Raw genomic sequence first — 18,817 nt, 5'->3', positions numbered from 1 at the left:
TTTTCGTTTTCTCACTTCCTTGTTTGCTGTAGTGAAGCGTATATATTTATTTATTATTAATTTTATTTGTGGTACACCCAGCCTTCTAGAAACAACTGGAAAACCCCCCTGCAATTAAGGGTTGTACTCTTGGTTGTTAAACTAGAGTTTCTTGTTTTACTTTTTATAGCTGAGGTAATATATTTATATATAAAATTTAATTATAAAAAAATATTTTTTTATATTTTATAATTTTTTTAATAAATACTATACCCGAACCTTAACCTTCATCTTTAATATAAACACACTCGAAGATTAATCCCAAAAAATAACCTGAATTATTAGGTTATTAAATTAAATAATGAGTTACCATGTTAATTTTAGTCAATTATTTTTATTAAAAAAAATATTTTATTTTTTTTAAAAAATTGAATTGATCTAATTGAATTTAAACCAGATTTAATTAAATTAATCTATTTAAATTAATTTTAATTTACTAAATTAATATCCTTTTTAATTCAATGTTACAGATTTTTTTAAGTCAATCGGGTCAAATTTAACAATTGTGATTGAGATAGCTAATTTAGGTGAATTTTTTATTTTTATTTTTGCAGTTTCCTTTGGACATGTTTCCTTTTCAGCTCACGTACTTTTTGCTTGTGTTTTCATTTATCGATGGCTTACTGCCCAAGTTATGCGGTGGAGGATTTGTCAATAATGTCATTAAATTTATCAATAAAAACATGATTTATTTTGAAAAATTTAAATTTAATTTAATATTAAAATAATAATATATTAAATTAACCTCAATTTTATGATGTAATTGGTTAAACTTACACGATCTGAATCCTTTACCTCTATTAAGTTTAATAACTTTTTATTTACAAATTATTTTTTATTTAGTTATATTTTAATAAAAGTAGAGGCTCGTAAAATTAAGTATTAATTTTATATTGGAACATTTATTTGAGAACATGTTAACATCATAAAAAAATTCAAAATAAATTATGAAGCTTAATTATTAATCAATCAAGTTAACTTACTAAATTCATTATTTAGATCATGGACTTAACTTAGTTTAATAACCTTATATTTTTCAAAACTATTTTTTATTTAATTATACGACAACAAAAATAAATATTTGTAATATTGAACACTAATTAAATACTAAGACATTTATGCTGGGACTATGATAAATCTACCAAACACAAATCAAAATGGATTATAAAGTCCAGTTAAGAATTAATCAAAAATTAAATAATAAAATTGATAAAAAAAAATCAAAATAAAAGAGAAAAAAAGAAATTGGGCCGGTTGTGTGGGTTTGCTAGCCCAGGCTAGCATGCCTTGGCTATCTTTTCTCCATGAAATATTTATTACCAAGGAAAAGAAAGAAAAAGGAAGAAAAACACCAGGAACTTTCGTCAATATTGACTCGACAACAAAGCCCCACCTGATCCACTAAGATTACATATGTGCACGAGTCTTTTGTCTTATATCAACCTGCAAATCTCCACTAACCTCTGTAATCATGGAAGAACAACTACTTTTATAATTAACGATCTCCTCCGACAGAAAATAATAAGCTAATCATTCATCTCATATATCAATGATGCAAATCTTGTATGATTTTGGTCCATTACTGGGGACCAAAACAATTTTTATCAGCTGGTGTAGTAAATTTAGTGTTCTTCAAATTCTGCAGAGAATTAAAGGGAATAAACAGGACATGGCCACATTGGGAAAGATTCTGAACTTCCTCCATCACTGAAATTAAATTTTAAAATGAATTTTTTATCATCTCCTCTCCCTCTGCTGTATAGAAAGGTGTTAGATCTCTAAAACGAAGCAAAAATTTCAACAATCTTCCTGCAAAACTGTAGTGGATAGAGGGCTGGCTCCATGCATACTCACACACTCATACTGATGATGATAAATAATTTACTTTAAAACACGGGCCATGTTCATATGTTGTGGGAGGTGAATACAATTTTAAGATCACCAAGAAGCCGAAGTCCCATTTGCTGGACCTATCTATTTGGTTGATTTGACAATCATATTGTAAGGAAAAGGTGACCCGGAAGTTTATGGCTTGAAATATACTCTGCATAACATTTAATTAAAGAAATCTAAGTCCATAATTAATTATCTATGGCTGGCTTGGTTTGTTCAAAACTTTTCTTTCCTTTTTATTTTTTTATTTTATTTTTATTTTTTTCCTCCTAATGATGGATGCTCCTTTATACCCCTTGAGTGGGGGGCCTTTTTTATTGCAAGCACAGGTACATCTAAAGCACTGAAGGAGCACATTTCTGGTAGCAATTTTCTTATTTGGCAAAAGATCTGTTTGAGATTGATGTGCCATGTTCTACTTTGATTATGCTTTATAAGCTTTGATGTAAAAGCACAGATTCCATGAAAATTAGTTTTGATTTTGATTGAAAACATGGGTTATTTTTTTTACTGAGAAATAAGATGTTTTTTCTTTTAAAATTTCTAAACTTTACATTAATCAAACATTATTTTTAGATTAAAATCAGTTAAAGATTACTGCACTTTAAGAACACATCAGCTCAAAGATGCTGCTTTTTTAAAATAAGTGAAAGATCACTACACTCTAAGAAAACTTGGAATTCATAACCTAGCTTGAGTATGATTCTTAATTAAACTGGGCAAAATATTAATATGATAAAACTCAATTAACCAGACTAATCCTAGTTCAAACTCGGCAGAGTTTGCATGGGTGAAAAAAAAAATATGAAACAAATTGTTTTAATAAAATAAAAATTTAACTCGGATTGATGGGCGACTCACGGGTTAATGCAATGATTAAAATTCTTTTCCAAGTCAATCCCGAAAATGAGTACGGAAATTATTGGTAATTATGTGCATGTGCCTGTAGGAAATTCAGAAGGTCATCGATCCTCATGCGCTTATCGATCATAATTATGTGCATGTGCCTCATTGCCACCACTAGGACATCCTGTCTCACCGGACTCGTGACTTTATGCCCTGTATCCCACCACCGGAGCTAGGGGTTTGTATGTAGCTAGCTCTGTAGCGCCCCCCTCTCGTCCGATCCTTCAATACAAAGATCAATTAACTTGGAAGAGAAGAGCACACGACATCTTGTGCAGAACAGCGACATTGCACAGATAAGTTGACTTGATGATTTATTTGTGGTGCACATACCACACGCACATGTGTAGTTTAGGACAAAATGATACACAGATCTGACCTTACGTTTGACCCCACAAGTGCTTTTGTTCACAAGGACAGATGGAGGACTCTTTTGACACCATTTCTGGTCGATGAAGCTATGCACGCAGAGAAATTTTAGCACCAACCGAGCCTATTGATCTACAAGAGCTTTAAACGTAAGTAAAAAATCCGTAAGTAAAACATATATTCCCAAGGAATTCCGATGAAATGATGTAGAACAAATAGCGGAAAAATATATGCTCAAAAGGGATCACTCGAAATTCAAAGGCAACTGAATTTCGGCAGCCGGGGCGTTGACGTCGGAATGCCGCGAAACTCACCGGGTCAAAGTTTTTCGTCATTTGCGGATGAAGTCAGGGCTTTGCCCCTGATGTCCACCGGTTTTTGGCCAAATTCCACCGTTTCGTCCCCGAAATCGTTATTTTTGCCATTTTAGGAAAGTTTCGTTTCGGCCATAACTTTTGATTCCCGAGTCCGAATTGACTTCCGTCAATTCCTGTTTGCTCAGGATTTATAGGCCTTTCACATTCTGCATTTATCTCAAATTTGCCATTTTTGGTAAATTTAATGTTTTTGTGTCGTTTCCTTATCCGTCATGGTTTATGGTAGAATTTTGCTTTAAATATCATTGTAAAGCCTCTGGAGGCGGCAGCTAATATTTTATTGAATAAAACCTTTGAGTTTCCTGAGAGCTTCTCTCGTTTATACAATTTTATGGAATATTGACGTTGGTCGTATTCCTTCACTGTTTAATGCTGCGTCATGAAAGCTCATCGTTAAATCAATTATTCATGACAAAAATCCGTCAATAAAAACAACTTTTTTCTACCTGATGTCGGAAAAACACTACGTTTCCGACGAAAAAACATCGCGTAAAGCAATACTGGAGTACAGCCACTGGAAATGAAAAGGGAAATTTAAGATCATTGCCTTCGGGAACCCATCCTGTGTACACCCTTGGAAATGAAACCTTGTCTGTCATCTGTCAACTTAGAATAAAGGTTGACATAGACAGTTTTATTATTATATAATAATACATCCATGCATGCATGCATGTATATGGATTTGGAGCTGTGATTATCGAATTGATAACCGAAGGAACAGGGCAAATAGAAAGTTTCATATGAAAAAAGATTCAAAAAGAGAGGAAGCCATAAGTTCTCACATAAAAAAAGCGAATTTATTCCACCCTATTTATATTCTTAATGTCTTCTTCTTAAGGTTTTCTTTTCATGGTTCCTCCTATGATCTTGAAATGTTCCACTCTATCAAAAACAGTAGGGCGAACATTATTCCAGGTACAGGTACTTGTCTTCATTAGTATCCAAGCCATACCATGCATGAAATCACCATTTATCCTTGCCTAGCTTTTGTAAAACCACACCCCTACCGCAGGTTTACAGCATCCTTACCATAATTGCTCGAGCCTGATCCCTCTTTCAGTGTTAGTCACTGGCATGATACTGTGTGCGGAACCATTGCTGTATATAGTGCGCCTCAATGCATTGCAGAAGCTGTAGGATACGCCTTTCATCAGCTTCATTCACATTGGAAAAAAAAAAGGTTTTTTCAAAAGAACCGAAGTCTACTACTGTTATCATGAAGAACAAATTCGGCCTAGCATAGTTCCTTTTAAAGCAGATAATATACATCAAGGATAAATTGCACAAACAGTTACTCTGTTTTCAATATCATTACCAAAAGCAGTTTCGGTCTCTGTTTTTTTTTCTTTCTCGCCCTTAATGTTCTAATTATCTCTATCTTTTTTGTCCTGTAATAACACAAAATAGTATGAGTTTGTATAAGTTTTAAGTCTAAAAAGCTTTCACTTAAAAGAATGTGTTAGAGAATAATATATATAAATTATATCTTAAAATCTCATTTTTTAGTTTAAGTTATTAGATTAAGATGATGCTTTGATGGCCGTGTATTGATGAATGTTATCATGGTTGGTCTGTGTAATCTATACAGACCCGAACTCGAGCAAATTCAAGGCAGGAACAGGGTCTAATGAGAAGGTGACAGGGTGGTGTGGTCTCCTCTATAATTGAGTGAATGCATTGAGTATAAGAACCCCAAGTGGGAAAGACAGGAAATCAATGATTCATGTCTCATGTTAAAGCCTCTTTTTCAAAGTTTTTTTTTTTCTAATACAGGACTTCTTGCAATATTGCCCCCCCGTCCACTTCCAAAGGCTACCAGCCTCCCATCTCCAGCAGTTCCAACCACTACTTCTCTCATTCTCTCCATCTCTAGGGATTCTCTAAGTCAACTTCTTAATGCCCTCTCTTTTTGTACTATAAATATCAGTCATCTCCCTTCCTTCAAAACATAAAAACAAGCAAGTGCAAACTCAGAGCATTAAGCTTCTCTAATTAAATAGTTTGCACTTACTATATACTATATTTATTTAGCCTTTGACTGTTTTTGGTAATCTAGCTAGAGTCATGGACAATGCAGAGGTTCCATCAGTTCCTTCAACCCCAGTAACACCAGGTACTCAGGGTGCTCCTCTCTTTGGTGGGCTTAAGGGGGAGAGAGGTACTGGTGTTCATGGTAGAAAATCCCTATTGCGAAGTTGCAAGTGTTTCAGTGTGGAAGAATGGGCGATGGAAGAAGGAAGATTGCCTCCTGTCTCTTGCTCACTGCCCCCTCCTCCTGTCTCACTAGCAAGAAAGGTATGCATGTTGTGTGCAGACAACTTTCTATGACATAACAATAACCAAAACGAAGTAACGTTTTCCATTTCGTGTTTTGTGTTCATGTAATAAATTATATTAATTCCAAAACTGCAGGTGGGAGCTGAATTCATTGGCACTCTTATACTGATCTTTGCTGGGACAGCCACGGCCATTGTTAACCAAAAAACACAAGGCTCAGAAACTCTCATTGGCCTTGCTGCCTCTTCCGGACTAGCTGTAATGATCATTATATTAGCAACAGGCCACATCTCTGGAGCTCATCTCAACCCATCTATCACCATTGCCTTTGCTGCCCTGAAACACTTTCCATGGAAACATGTACAAGAAAACACACAGTACTATTCAATTAATGTTGTGTTCTTATTTTAGCAGTTTTTGGACGTTAACATCACTCTCCTTTGAACAGGTGCCAGTGTACATTGGGGCACAGGTATTGGCATCATTATGTGCTGCATTTGCATTGAAGGGGATATTTCACCCTGTAATGGGAGGGGGGGTCACAGTTCCTTCTGGGGGATACGGTCAAGCTTTTGCTTTAGAGTTCATCACCAGCTTTATTCTCATGTTCGTTGTCACTGCTGTAGCCACCGACACAAGAGCTGTAAGTACTTTCCTTTCCCTGCTTCAAACCTTCTCAACTCAGCATTAAGAATGCCTTTTGGGTTCTTAATAAATGGCAAAAGCTGGGTTGAAACTTGATTTCTAATACCCCTGTTTAAATTGTTTATATATAAAAGAAAGCATTACATTTACATATCCTTTCTCCTTTTCAAGTCTTCTTTTTCCCCAAATTCTCCTAAAGGGAAGAGAAAACGACAAGAGTCGATCAAGATGGTTGGCACCCCTTAATAGAATCAATAGCCATAGAATGGATCAAGATCAATTTCACATCTACCATTAGAAATAATATATGCACTACCAATGTACAAAGGCTAAGTTAACTGGGTATATTTTGAGTTTGTTTATTAATAATAATTTTTTTAAAATTATTAAAAATTTACATGATCGTTAATTTTAGAGCTTATAAAATTAATCGAGGTGCGCATAAATTAACCGGACTATATATATATATATATATATATATATATATATATATATATGCACTGGCCAAATTTATTACTGTCTCCCTTCAACCATGTTTTAGGTAATCACATGTACACAATACATTGAAATAGATGCATAAATTAAGCTGTCAAGCTTGGCAAGTGTAACAAAAATTTGTGGCCTTGCACAGGTGGGTGAGCTGGCGGGAATCGCGGTAGGGGCTACTGTCATGCTCAACATATTCATTGCTGGGTATATCTCTACTAAACTTTTCTATTATTTTTACTTACATTTATTTTTTAATGGTTATGAGTTTGAATATTTTTAGAATTATTAAAAATTTATATGATTATTAATTTCAGAATTTATAAGATTAATTAAAATATATACAAACTGTCCGAACAGTTTTGTTAATAAAAAAAATTATTCTTGCAGTATTGATTTGATTAAGGAGAGTTCAAAAATAACAGTGAGCAAAATGCAGTGCGGTCAAAAGACTCAAAACATAGTAAAGAACATGAATATTTAAGCACTATTGTTAGCAACAACTTGAAGACTCGTGAAAAGGGGCGAATCCAAGAAAAGCTACTGAGTCAAAACCTATTTCAGTTCTTGTATAGCACCCTTCCATCTAGGTTGATGTGAGAGACATGACAACAGCATATTTTTTGTGGTTCAGAACCTACAAAGATTGTTCCCATTCGTCAATCGAAAATGATCTATGATTAAGGCCATTCTTTTCCATGTTTATGATGGTCTGTGTCAAATCAAATATTAAAATAAAAAGATAGCAGAGAGAGAGAGAGAGATTCTTTGTTTTCCTGTGCATAAAGTAGTCTGTAGTGAATAGAGCATTTTATTACAGAGATTAAAACATCTAAACATCATTAGCATATTGGAGTGTCTTCATTTTCATGTGCAGGGAAACAACAGGGGCGTCAATGAACCCAGTCAGAACATTAGGGCCAGCCATTGCTGTAAATAACTATAAAGCCATATGGATTTACCTCACTGCCCCGATCCTAGGAGCGCTGTGTGGAGCAGGAACTTACTCTGCTGTCAAGCTGCCGGAAGAAGATGGTGATTCTAACGAGAAAACATCAGCAGCAAGGAGCTTTAGGAGGTGATTATTGAACACCATAAACAAACCAACACAGATAATCCCAGAATGCTGTTAGATGAAAGTGCAGATGAGGAAAACAAGATGAAGCTACTGCACGTTGCATTCTGGCGGGCTAATTATACACAAAATTTCTTGCGGTGCTAGCTATCTCAGTTGGAAGTGGATGATGTTATCTCAAAATACCTGAGACTAAATTGTGTGCAAACTTGAACTGGAGAGGTGAAGGGAGAGGAAGGGTCATCCAGCCATTCCCGTTATTTAACCTAGACAGAAAAGGAGGTGTCCCTTGCCTACAAGTATGACAACAAATTCTGTAACAAAATGGTCGAAGAAACATGACATTCCATTTCCTCTCCTTCCTGATCTTATATATTTCTCCCCTCCTCAGGCCTCCAAATAATGTCTTCCAACAGAAAACGTTAGAAATGGTGCTTTCTAGAACTACTCGTTTTCCTCTCCTCCCTTCCAAGACCACCTTCTGCCTCCTCAGCTTCTAATGAGATAGTTTCTTGCAAGAAAATATTGGTTTTCAATCATCATATCCCAAGCGACATTTTATACCCCATTCTCGACATTTTTTAGAGCTTTTCTTATATACCACAGAGCTGATGTGCCCACCAACAGCTCCAACCTTTCGAAAGATCCTCAAAACCTTCTAACCTGGGCACTGGGCAACATGAACAATCTTGAACTGCAAAGGGAGCGAGACTCTCAGAGAGACCTCTCATCTCCAGCAGAGAAGGATGGAGATCCTAGATTGGGCTAGATAGTAAATCTTAAGGTCGCCTTTGGTAGATTCTCTCCTTACTCCATCAACATGAAGAAACGACCAATCCTTGAAAAAACAGGGTTCATAAAACTGGACCAGATAAAGATCCTCGCATGTTGGGAAGATTCATCAATTGATTCATAATCAAGAGTCACAGCACACTGATTTCCAGCGGGTCTATATAGGCTGTCCAACATTTCCCTGATTCTGTCGAACAGATAAAGCATCATATGCTATGATCCACAACCAATGCGTAATGAAGAGCATTCCTCTGCCTAATAGCAATCAATTCATCCGACAAAAGAGTCCCTGGAGTCTCCTATCCCAGACCATAAACACTTGTGAGCTCTCATAAAATGATTATTTAGTTCCTCAAAACAACACAACATACAAAATTGGCTAAAAAACTGATCCAACACCTCTAAAAATATTTATCAACAACAAAGCAATGCCCCTTGAAGCCATGGCTAAGTAACACAGTGGAAACCCATGCAGAATTTACTGGCCATTTCGCAACAGTGACATCTCCTCTGTAGCGACTAACATAGTTCAAAACCAATTATATTGTTAGTTATACATTACATTATTGTTATAGTTAATTCTTTCTGTCACTACCACTAATGCCGTTAAATAATAACACGTGTTAGCTGCTTAATATTTCACCAACATGCATTTTAATTCTTAAATTATTTTCTAAGAAAATACTGTAATCCCTATATTTAATTTTTAAAAAAAAATAAATTCTTAATTGTAGTTTTGTAGAGCCTCGTTTGTAGATTAAACGTAATTTAGCTCCTAGATAAAAAAAATTTTAATTAAATCCGAACATGTCTAATATTAAACTTCATTAAAATTGTGATAATAGACATATAATATTATTAGAAATAAAAGTTTTATTTTTTGGATAATTCAAATAACTCTTTTTTGAGGAAAATATTTTCCTCAAGCTTGTTCCTTCATTGTTCACAAGGTGATTTATTGAATTTTAGATATAGAAATCATGATTATATTCTTATAATGATTTTCTCTTGTAGTAAATAAATATTGCTCTCGAATTCATGGAATAGACAAGATTTTTCCTAACCGTTAGATCTCACGAGTCCATTATTTATTCATTTTTATTATTTTATTTTGCATCAAATTGGATTGTTCCTAGTGGTGTGTTGTTGAATCTTAGGTCTCCAATCTCCCAACACTAAAGCAAGGTTAGATTTGAACCGAAAATTGATCCATCCACAAACACAATGCACAACAAATACATTGCACGCACACACCATTTCTGCTTTGCTCGGGACAATATCAAACCATCAGTTCCTTTTCTTTTCTGATTTGGATCCCCAAACGCAGAATCAAACTATCATCTTCATGAATGACAGACAAAATGAACCACAGCTTACTCGGTGACCCTGGTTGATCCAAGGTCTGTAGAAGTAATTGGCTGCACAATTTCTTGGTTTCAGATCACACTCATAAATTCATCTATACGAACTCTGTATCGACCTTTACATGGCATATCATAAATGCTACAGGCGTGGCAATACAAAGCATTAGCCACTAGGGATGTCACTATAAACTTGGACAGAAAATACAACCCTCCATTCAATTTAGAGCACAAAAATAAAATAAAAGATAGGGTTGTCTCACCACAAGCAACCTCCAAGCACGTGCACAATGAAATTCTTACTTGGTCAACCAGTAAATAAAAATAAGAAAAGTGCATACGGATGCAACCAGGGAAACTATGATGGTATCCATGGATTTTTTCCTCTTTATTGCTGATAGAATTTGATTTACCTGCATCAATACATCAAAGAAGTATGCCAATCATTACAAGTATATACATGGAAGAATACATGAAACCCGAAGTCCACGGGAAAAAAATAATTTCTTGGGGTTAAGCAATCGCCTAAAAGTGATGCCATATAGTTTATTCTAGCATGCTCACGGAGATCCCTTTCAATTACCAAAGATTCCATCTAGACAATTTATAACTGCTGTTTGAAAGGCAGCTTTAATATTCAGCAACCAACTTATTATCAAGCGTCTCCACTTGTTTTACCCCATTCATGTCATGTGCTGTAGAATGAAAAGAAAAAATAATAATTCTGATTGATGCTTCCTAAACAAGATTCAAGACATTGCTTCATTCAGCATTCCAGAAACATTTAAAACATAATTAACCACCCGAGCAAAGGTTTTCATACCGTAGGGAGGCGGCTGCTAACATTACTCAGCTTTGAATTGATTCCTCCAAAAGTTGAACGTTGAAGAACTAGTGTGCCAAGAGTAGATTGGGCTTGTGAAATCACATTATCCATCTGAAGCACCAGAACACAATGAACAAGGAACTTTAATTAGAAGCATAAGTTTCACATTAGCAGTCATGCTTGAAAATTACTGTTTCAGATTTTTTTCTTTTATTCTGCATAAATTACAGTACAGATTGCATATGCATGATGACATGAAGAATGCAAATCAGAGACACAGTATAACCAATGAGCACTTAAGGCTTCGTAATGGATAAGAGGGTAATTACACAACAGTTCCCAACATATCTTGAGTGTTTCACGGTTTATATGATTTCAGATATATTATGTCAATGTTCCATTACAAAAGAAAAGGAGAAATCTAATAGATTGAGGATGCGGAAGTCCACACACATATAAATTTATACTAAAACACACCTATACTGCAAAAAGAAGAGCCCTTTGGTCTGTACCTGCCCGGTATTTCGGCTAATAGATGCGTGCTCTCTAAGAAGGGCTTGGTCTGCAGAACCATCTCCATCTTCCAAATCTAATCTTGTTCGATCAAACTCCCTAAAGTCTTCCAGAAGAAGAGCATGTTCTTGCTTAGCTCTCATGCCAGAACAGAGACGATGAAACTCCTGCACTTAATCATGTGTTATTCGAAGTTAATTAGACTGAATATAATCCACTGCATTGCCAGAGATTACACAATTCCATATTGTCCTCTTTTTTTTCAAGGAAAGAGAAGGGGGGTGTTTAGTTTAATGAGATGGGGCCTAGAAAGGAAGATTGTCATCATCATATACATTTTTCAACAATTTCAACTCCAACAAAATTTGTAAACCAAATTATTTATCAGTGTGAATTTTTAATGTACTTCTCTAAACAGGTTTTGTGAATGCAAGCATAAGAGCGACAGCAGAGACAACAAATCCATCACAAGTGCCCAGATGCAAAACCCCTTTGTCAAACATATCAGCCTTATTAACAATTGTCATGTGAAACAAAAAACTGAAGCAATCTCCAATAGTAACCAACCAGTATACACCTCCTTTGTGAGTGTTCTTCGTTTTCAAAGGAGAATGAGCTTCATTTGTAGTGAAATTAAACAATAACAAGAAAACCGATCATAAAGGAAAAGGAAAAGGTATGATTATACAGCTTCAAGAGATGTTTGCCTCATACATGGTCAACTTCAATGAAGCAACTCAAAGATCTTTGAGGGGCATAAGCAAAAGCTCACAGATTGAATGGAAGACCTACCTGAGTAAGATCTTGAAGAATTTCCTGATGCCGAGTCAAGGTGTGAGAAACCATTTCTGATCCTCCAGATGATACCCAAGCTTGCATCTGTGAATTTACTTGTTGGAGCTGTTTTAATAGCCTATCTATCCCAGATTCAAGATCATTCTCTGGAGAATCAACTTTTGTAGAAACCTTCGAGGATGCTAGTTTACGAAATGAGCTCATCTGCTCATCCAACTGAGCTTCAAGTTTCCTTGCCTGCAATAATGTCACAAAATCATTTACAAAGATATCTAAAACTCAAGCTAGCAGGAGTTTAATATCAAGCTAAAAGTATAAGAAAAGAACACGGATTAATAACAAAAGAACTCGTAAACCAATTATGATAACTCCATATATGAAGACTTAAAAGGACATTATGAAATATAACAAACAAACAAACTATTTTCATTCCTGATTGACACAAACAAATCATTTGAATAAAAAACCATCGAATCGATAGATACTTTCATAGATCTCTTGATGATTTTCTCAACCATCCAGTCCAAGCAAAAAGAAACTCAATTATCCAAGAGCCATGGCATAATCAGAGCATCACAACTTCAAGCTATCCATGGAGCAGGCCTCAAGGTGAAGTAGTTACCCTACAAGTATTTCCCTCCGTTTAAAAGAGAAGATGCATTTTCGCTACTACATTAATCCTATAAAATATAATTTGAAACCAAGGAAGCCTCGCGGAAATAAATCAATGTCAAGTTTTCCATAACCATTCACACAATCATCCAGAAATTAACGAAATTCGGAAATTTTTTAATCAAATCCCTGAAATAAAAAATCGAGAATTTTGAAAGAGAAAGAAATGATGAAGGAACCTGTTTGCGTAAAGCGTCCCATGAAGAAGAAGTAGTCACTTCCATTGCAGATCTCTCTATCAAAATTCGTTTCAATTCTCTTCTCTGTTAATTAATGATGATCACAAAATTGAATTTTGAGAAAGAAATTTGTTGAATTAGAGATTGATCGACGAGAAAAAAATGAAACTGGGGTGGGTTTGTTCGGAGTTGGAGATGGAGACGGAGGCAGAGACTGGCCGTCTACCGCTCGCTCCTTCGCTCTCGACGGCGAATTATGAGGGGGAGACGGTGCTCCTATTTGCTTTAATCCCCAATTCATTTTGGTGTCCATGTTACTCTGCGTGTGTTCTCATTTTAGCACTTTTTTTTATTTGTTTTGACCAGTGTTTTTTACCCATTTAGTTTTTCTATTAAAACAAAAATAAAGGATGAAACTTTCTTTCTTTGTGTTTTTTTCTTTCAAAACTCTTAATTTTTTCCTGATGGTTAGATAATGTTCATAGATAATCGAAAAGATTTAATCTTAATTAATGTCTAAACTAATTGATAATATTCCATAAATTAATTGATAAAATTTAATTTTGTGTTTATATAAATGAAGATGAAGATACATAAAGATAGCAACTTGTTAAAATGTAGAGATGAATATAAAATATTTTTACCTAAATAAATTATTTTATATATTATAATTTTATTACACATCTAGGATAATTTTGTGAGTGTTTCTTTTTCTAGAGTTACTTTGATGATTTTTGTTTAAAATATAAAATATTTATTTAATTAACATGTGTCATTTAATTATGTGAACCTCCAATAAGATTTATCCAATGATAAAAGATGTGAATAGAGCATAATTATAAAATTAGATTACGGGGTCAATCCGGGGTTCGAACAATCTAGAATCAAAATAAAATCAAGTTTTTTTAAAAAATAACGATGGAAAAAACCTGAGTGATTTAATCAATATATGAAGTTGACTTGATAAAACGTAGTCGTAAGTCATTGATTATTTTTTTAATAAAAAATAAAATTAACCTAAAATGATTCAAAAAATCTAATTAAAATCTAGAATATGAGACTTGAACCTAGTTAATTACCCGGATTTTAAAACTATTGTACATTAAAATCAAAACTTTCTTTTATGCAATGTAGGTGAGTATTGATGTTATGAAGCTTTTATAGAGCTCTATAAGAGAGAAAATTGGAGGGCAATTAGGACTTAAAAAAAATACATCTATCTTCTCTAAAAAAAATATTTTCTATTTTTAAAAAAATATTTGACTATATTTACTTCAAAAAAACTAAGCTGAAAGCCACTTCAATTCTAGAATACAGCAGGAGTAAATACACTCTCAACTGAAACCTTCAAGAAACTATTAGGACTTAATTGTAAATTAATCTTCCTTAACAACACAATCAATACCACCGCTGTAATAAAAGGACTAATCTGAAATTTTCTTAAAAAGGGACCGAAAGAGATAGAAAGGCTTTTACTTGTCTACATGGTCGCGAGAGGTTTTCTGCTGTGAAGCCAACATCCTAATAAGCCCTAAAAGTCAGCCGTCTCAACTCAGTTTCTTCCCCAACTCACCTCTCTTTCAGTTCTCAGGTAATAATCCAGCAGTCTCTACGAATCCCTTTTCATCTTCAGTTTACCCGTTTGTTTCTTTGCCACTACACCGTTACATATCTCCGGCTTTTCTTTTTCTTTTCCTTACTCTTTCTTCTCCCTCTGGAACCAAAGAGAGGCTAAGTAATGGTGATAGTTAAGATTGGTGTATCACCGTTACTATCAAGTATTTCCATCTTGAAACATTAAAGTATTGATTTGCTATCTGGGTTTCTGTTTGTTCGCTAAGAAATACAGTTATCTGCATATGTATCAGTAGTCGGAGTTGCAGTTTCTGTTGTTTGAAATTCCGTTTCGTGCTTGCTTCACCTCAGAAAGGGAGGGGATGCTAACTTTATTGTTTTATGTGATTTTAGGTGGAGCGGAGGTTTCATTTTCTTTCTTTTTTCTATTGGATAAGGTGGGTAGAGGATAGAAATAGTAGTAATGGCAGAAGCGGAACCACTGGAGATGGCATATATATCAGAGGTGATATTGAAGAAAAGGAAGCACAAGGAAGAATCGATTGCACTTACGAGGAAAACCCAGTTGGAGTTGGGGCAACATGGTGGGAAGAAGAGGAAAGTGGAGGATATTAAAAGGCCTGAACAGTTTGTCAGGGAGTTTAGGGACAGGGTAAAATATTCTACTTGCTGTGAATTGGTGCTCTTTCAAAATTTTCTTTTTCTTTAATGTTTGTTGCATTTTTCTGTACCTTTCCGTGTAATGCATGGTAATATAAGTAAAATTTGAAATGCTGAAACATTTTGATGAATTTGATTCTATTATTTTATCCCAGCATGAAATGGTTTAACTTTAGGTCAATTGGTTTATGCTCTAGTTATTTTCATATGAAACTTTTGCTTTCTGCTGGTTTCCATTTACTTACTGTACGTGCAAATATGCCTGTTGATTCCATTTTTTTTTTTTTATTTCTTATATTCAAGCATTGCCATCTTGAAATTAGTAAGATTGCTAGGGAAACTATCAGATGACGAAAGTTCATTCTCATGCTCTGGATGATGATTTTCTTGTTTTGCACTAGAGACTGAAATCTGATGTCAGTGATTCTTGGATTATCATAAGCAAATGTGTTTTGACAGCTTGTTAAGTGCTGTCTTTGTCTAGATCTTTTATCGTGTATGCGTAATTTTCTGGTAACTCAGAAGTTAGGACCAAGACTTGTTGCAACTACCTTACCCTTATCCATTTGACCAGAGGACTGAGTGGCATGCTTATTGTGGTATGTGTATGTTTTGTGAAATTACTATCCTGTGTGTTGGCAGAACTATTTTATGTTTTGGGGCATACATATAACTGTATATCATAGTTTGCCATCTAAAGATTTCATGTAAAGTCTTTGAAAACTAGCATGTGAATTCAGTGAGTATTCTGGCTTGTCAATCTTGTAAGAATCCTTGATTATTAAATTGTAAATCTTCTTTAGCTAATGTTGCTGAAAATACTATAAGGCGACCCCTTCTCTTCTGTGCATTTCACAGAATATACACTAGTTTACACGAAACCTGATTGCATGATTCTGTAATAATTATAAACCTGATGCTTTCCATCTAGGAATTGGACCTCATCCGAATGAAACAGAGAACTAAGGGGGCAAAATCAGCATTGTCCACACCAAATTCAAAGCTTCTATTTGTCATTCGTCTACATGGGTAGGTTACTAGTGCTTTGCAATGGTTCCATTCAATATCTCTGCAATCTATTCTTCCAGTTCTGACACGTTGATTTGTTTTCAGCAAAAATGACATGCATCCAAAAACCAGGAAGATCTTGTACAACCTGAGATTGACAAGAATCTTTCATGGTGTCTTCTTGAAGGCCAGCCCAGGGGTATTAGAATTGCTACAAAAGGTGGAGCCATATGTTACATATGGGTAGGATTCTGAAACTCACATTAATTTATTTTGGCAGAGTGTAATCTTAAATATAGGCAGAAAAATGGTTTCATGTTAATTAATTATAGCTCTGTTGAGTGATTTATTGTGAGATCCAGTAAAGTTACCGTGAGTATGCCAAATAGATTAGTCCAGCATGTTAGATCTAATGCCAAGTAAGTTCCAGCTTGGCTTCCCCTAGCTTTCAAACCAACCTGCTCCCTGTTTCTGTGAATTCTTAGCTTACAAACCAACCTTCTCGCTGTTTCTCTGAATTATCTGCTATGTGAACCAGTGACTAGATAAGATTTTAGATATCTGTATAATAAATATCTAGCAGCATTCTTTTTTAGTTTCAATAGACATCATGAATTCTACCTGATCGTTATTTTGAGTATATCTGCTGGATATAGAGCTAAGCTCTTTAAGACATCGTCTCTATATTGTGCTTGGAGCCTAAATTACAATATTGACATACGTCAGGTCAAGTTGAAGATTGTCCATGAACACATATGGGCTTTGATTTCTGCCTTAAATGAACACCTGAATGCACATATGGCCCTCTCGAGCAATTTCTTAATAAATTTAAAGAGACCAGTTGAACTCATGCAGACATGGTTTTAGGGATAGGGTTCAACCGATTGAAATGCTAGTTTAGAGATGATTATCCTAATGATGCTGGGACAGTTGGTTGCTGTATGATTCTAACTATTTCATATTAATTTATCCTAACAAGCTCTTCTTTTTTTTTTTTAATTGAAGATATCCAAATGTTAAGAATGTGAGTGATCTGATTTACAAGAAGGGTTATGGAAAGATTGACAACAAAAGAGTTCCACTAATTGATAATAACATTATCGAACAGGTATTGGATAAATCTTTCACGGTTGTGTCAAGTTTTGTAGTGCCCTCTGGGATTTCCTCACATTTCTTCGTTTTGGCAGGCATTAGGGAAGTATGGCATTCTATGTCTAGAAGACATTGTACATGAAGTTGCCAATGCTGGTCCACACTTCAGGGAGATCCTTAATTTTTTGGGGTCATTTTCACTTAACAAGCCAAAAGAAGGATTGCAAGGGAAAAGGGCATTATTCAAAGATGGGGGAGACACCGGGAATCGTGAGAATCAGATTAATGATTTAATTGATAAGATGAATTAACATATAAAACAGGTCCCATGATGAAGTGTAATTCACCTAACGTTTGCCCTTCTGAGCCGTGTATCACAGTTCTTATGGATTTTGAAACGTTCAAAAATCATTTCAGCTCTTCTGATTTTTCTATTTTCTTTAATCTATTTGGAAGCAATATCTCTTCTTGCAACATTAAAGTCTGTTAACGAGGGGTGGAATATGTGTTTGTATCCTTTTCTGTTCTGTACTCTTGGTATTGACGATATCTGCAGGAAAGACGTGAATTAAAGGGCATGAAAAATATTTTTCTTTCAGTGTATAAAATATTTTATACAAAAAAACTAGAAAAATACTTCATGTAAAGCAAATGCCTCCCAATAGTCAATGTTTGACTTGCTGTAAAAAAAACCTAGAAAAATACTTTAAAGGTAGTGATTAGTATTAGATTTGGAGGAGTTTCACTGATCAAAGGAATCTTGATTGGATTTGATGTTTGCCAAATTATATAGATAAATCCACGAGGAGACCGATTCTGTTTTGTTTGTTTTTTTCCTCTCGAGTTATAATTCTACTGGTGGAGAAAGGGAGATGAGATGGAATTAAGTATGGCTTTTTGAAGTGGAGAGGTAATCTTCAAGCAGGAAATTCATATCCTTTGATATGTATTTCTAAGGGGATGGCTATATGTCCCATAACTTTCTCTTCAAACTACTTACAAAACACTAACTTAATAAAAAGAGAGACAGAAAAATCTACAAGAAAGATTTTGGGGTCCCAATTTTGATTAAGACCAAGCAAGCGAAACCCAACACAAGAATCATAATTGCTTTCCCATTTGCCATAGACAAGCAAGTGAATTCAAAAGCTAATTGCACTCATAACAAAGTCCATCCCTTTTCTTCTCCATCCATCAAATGCCTTGTTATCTTTCTTTCTCTCCCTCCTCTCTCTCTCTCTGTTTCGTTAACTAATGTCACCTTTGAAACTTATCTG

At 34.9% G+C, this 18,817-nt stretch overlaps 3 protein-coding genes across 3 annotated transcripts; 2 read left to right on the top strand and 1 right to left on the bottom strand.

Annotated features, from left to right (window-relative positions):
• Nucleotides 1-5,546: 5,546 nt before the first annotated feature.
• On the top strand, nucleotides 5,547-8,514 carry LOC118054647 (aquaporin NIP6-1). Its single transcript, XM_035066291.2, has 5 exons — nucleotides 5,547-5,879; nucleotides 5,997-6,221; nucleotides 6,310-6,504; nucleotides 7,138-7,199; nucleotides 7,870-8,514. Exons 1-5 carry the CDS (start codon nucleotides 5,649-5,651, stop codon nucleotides 8,072-8,074), a joined length of 918 nt encoding a protein of 305 aa, XP_034922182.1. The 5' UTR covers nucleotides 5,547-5,648; the 3' UTR covers nucleotides 8,075-8,514.
• Nucleotides 8,515-10,273: 1,759 nt separating this feature from the next.
• Nucleotides 10,274-13,474, bottom strand: LOC118054646 (Golgi SNAP receptor complex member 1-1). The gene is made up of 5 exons (XM_035066290.2): nucleotides 13,206-13,474; nucleotides 12,352-12,591; nucleotides 11,559-11,726; nucleotides 11,044-11,157; nucleotides 10,274-10,633 (listed from the first exon to the last, which is right to left on the bottom strand). Exons 1-5 carry the CDS (start codon nucleotides 13,248-13,250, stop codon nucleotides 10,520-10,522), a joined length of 681 nt encoding a protein of 226 aa, XP_034922181.1. The 5' UTR covers nucleotides 13,251-13,474; the 3' UTR covers nucleotides 10,274-10,519.
• Nucleotides 13,475-14,662: 1,188 nt separating this feature from the next.
• Nucleotides 14,663-17,974, top strand: LOC118054645 (large ribosomal subunit protein uL30z). Its single transcript, XM_035066289.2, has 6 exons — nucleotides 14,663-14,796; nucleotides 15,174-15,432; nucleotides 16,372-16,469; nucleotides 16,554-16,691; nucleotides 17,454-17,556; nucleotides 17,636-17,974. The coding sequence occupies exons 2-6, from the start codon at nucleotides 15,244-15,246 to the stop codon at nucleotides 17,849-17,851; spliced, it is 744 nt and encodes a 247-aa protein (XP_034922180.1). The 5' UTR covers nucleotides 14,663-14,796; nucleotides 15,174-15,243; the 3' UTR covers nucleotides 17,852-17,974.
• Nucleotides 17,975-18,817: the final 843 nt, after the last annotated feature.

Source organism: Populus alba, chromosome 3 (genome assembly GCF_005239225.2).
Source record: "Populus alba chromosome 3, ASM523922v2, whole genome shotgun sequence".
Classification (NCBI taxonomy): Eukaryota; Viridiplantae; Streptophyta; class Magnoliopsida; order Malpighiales; family Salicaceae; genus Populus; species Populus alba.
The sequence above is the reverse complement of the archived record's forward strand: the minus strand, read 5'-3'. Positions and strand labels throughout refer to the sequence as shown.

Coding starts and splice junctions, on each gene's coding strand:
- LOC118054647 (XM_035066291.2), top strand. CDS start 5,649: ATGGACAATGCAGAGGTTCCATCAGTTCCTTCAACCCCAGTAACACCA. Junction 6,222..6,309: donor AACACTTTCCATGGAAACAT/GTACAAGAAAAC, acceptor TCCTTTGAACAG/GTGCCAGTGTACATTGGGGC. Junction 6,505..7,137: donor TAGCCACCGACACAAGAGCT/GTAAGTACTTTC, acceptor GGCCTTGCACAG/GTGGGTGAGCTGGCGGGAAT.
- LOC118054646 (XM_035066290.2), bottom strand. CDS start 13,250: ATGGAAGTGACTACTTCTTCTTCATGGGACGCTTTACGCAAACAG. Junction 11,158..11,558: donor TTAGCCGAAATACCGGGCAG/GTACAGACCAAA, acceptor CTGGTGCTTCAG/ATGGATAATGTGATTTCACA. Junction 10,634..11,043: donor TTAGCAGCCGCCTCCCTACG/GTATGAAAACCT, acceptor GTATTGATGCAG/GTAAATCAAATTCTATCAGC.
- LOC118054645 (XM_035066289.2), top strand. CDS start 15,244: ATGGCAGAAGCGGAACCACTGGAGATGGCATATATATCAGAGGTGATA. Junction 15,433..16,371: donor TCAGGGAGTTTAGGGACAGG/GTAAAATATTCT, acceptor CTTTCCATCTAG/GAATTGGACCTCATCCGAAT. Junction 16,692..17,453: donor GAGCCATATGTTACATATGG/GTAGGATTCTGA, acceptor TTTTAATTGAAG/ATATCCAAATGTTAAGAATG.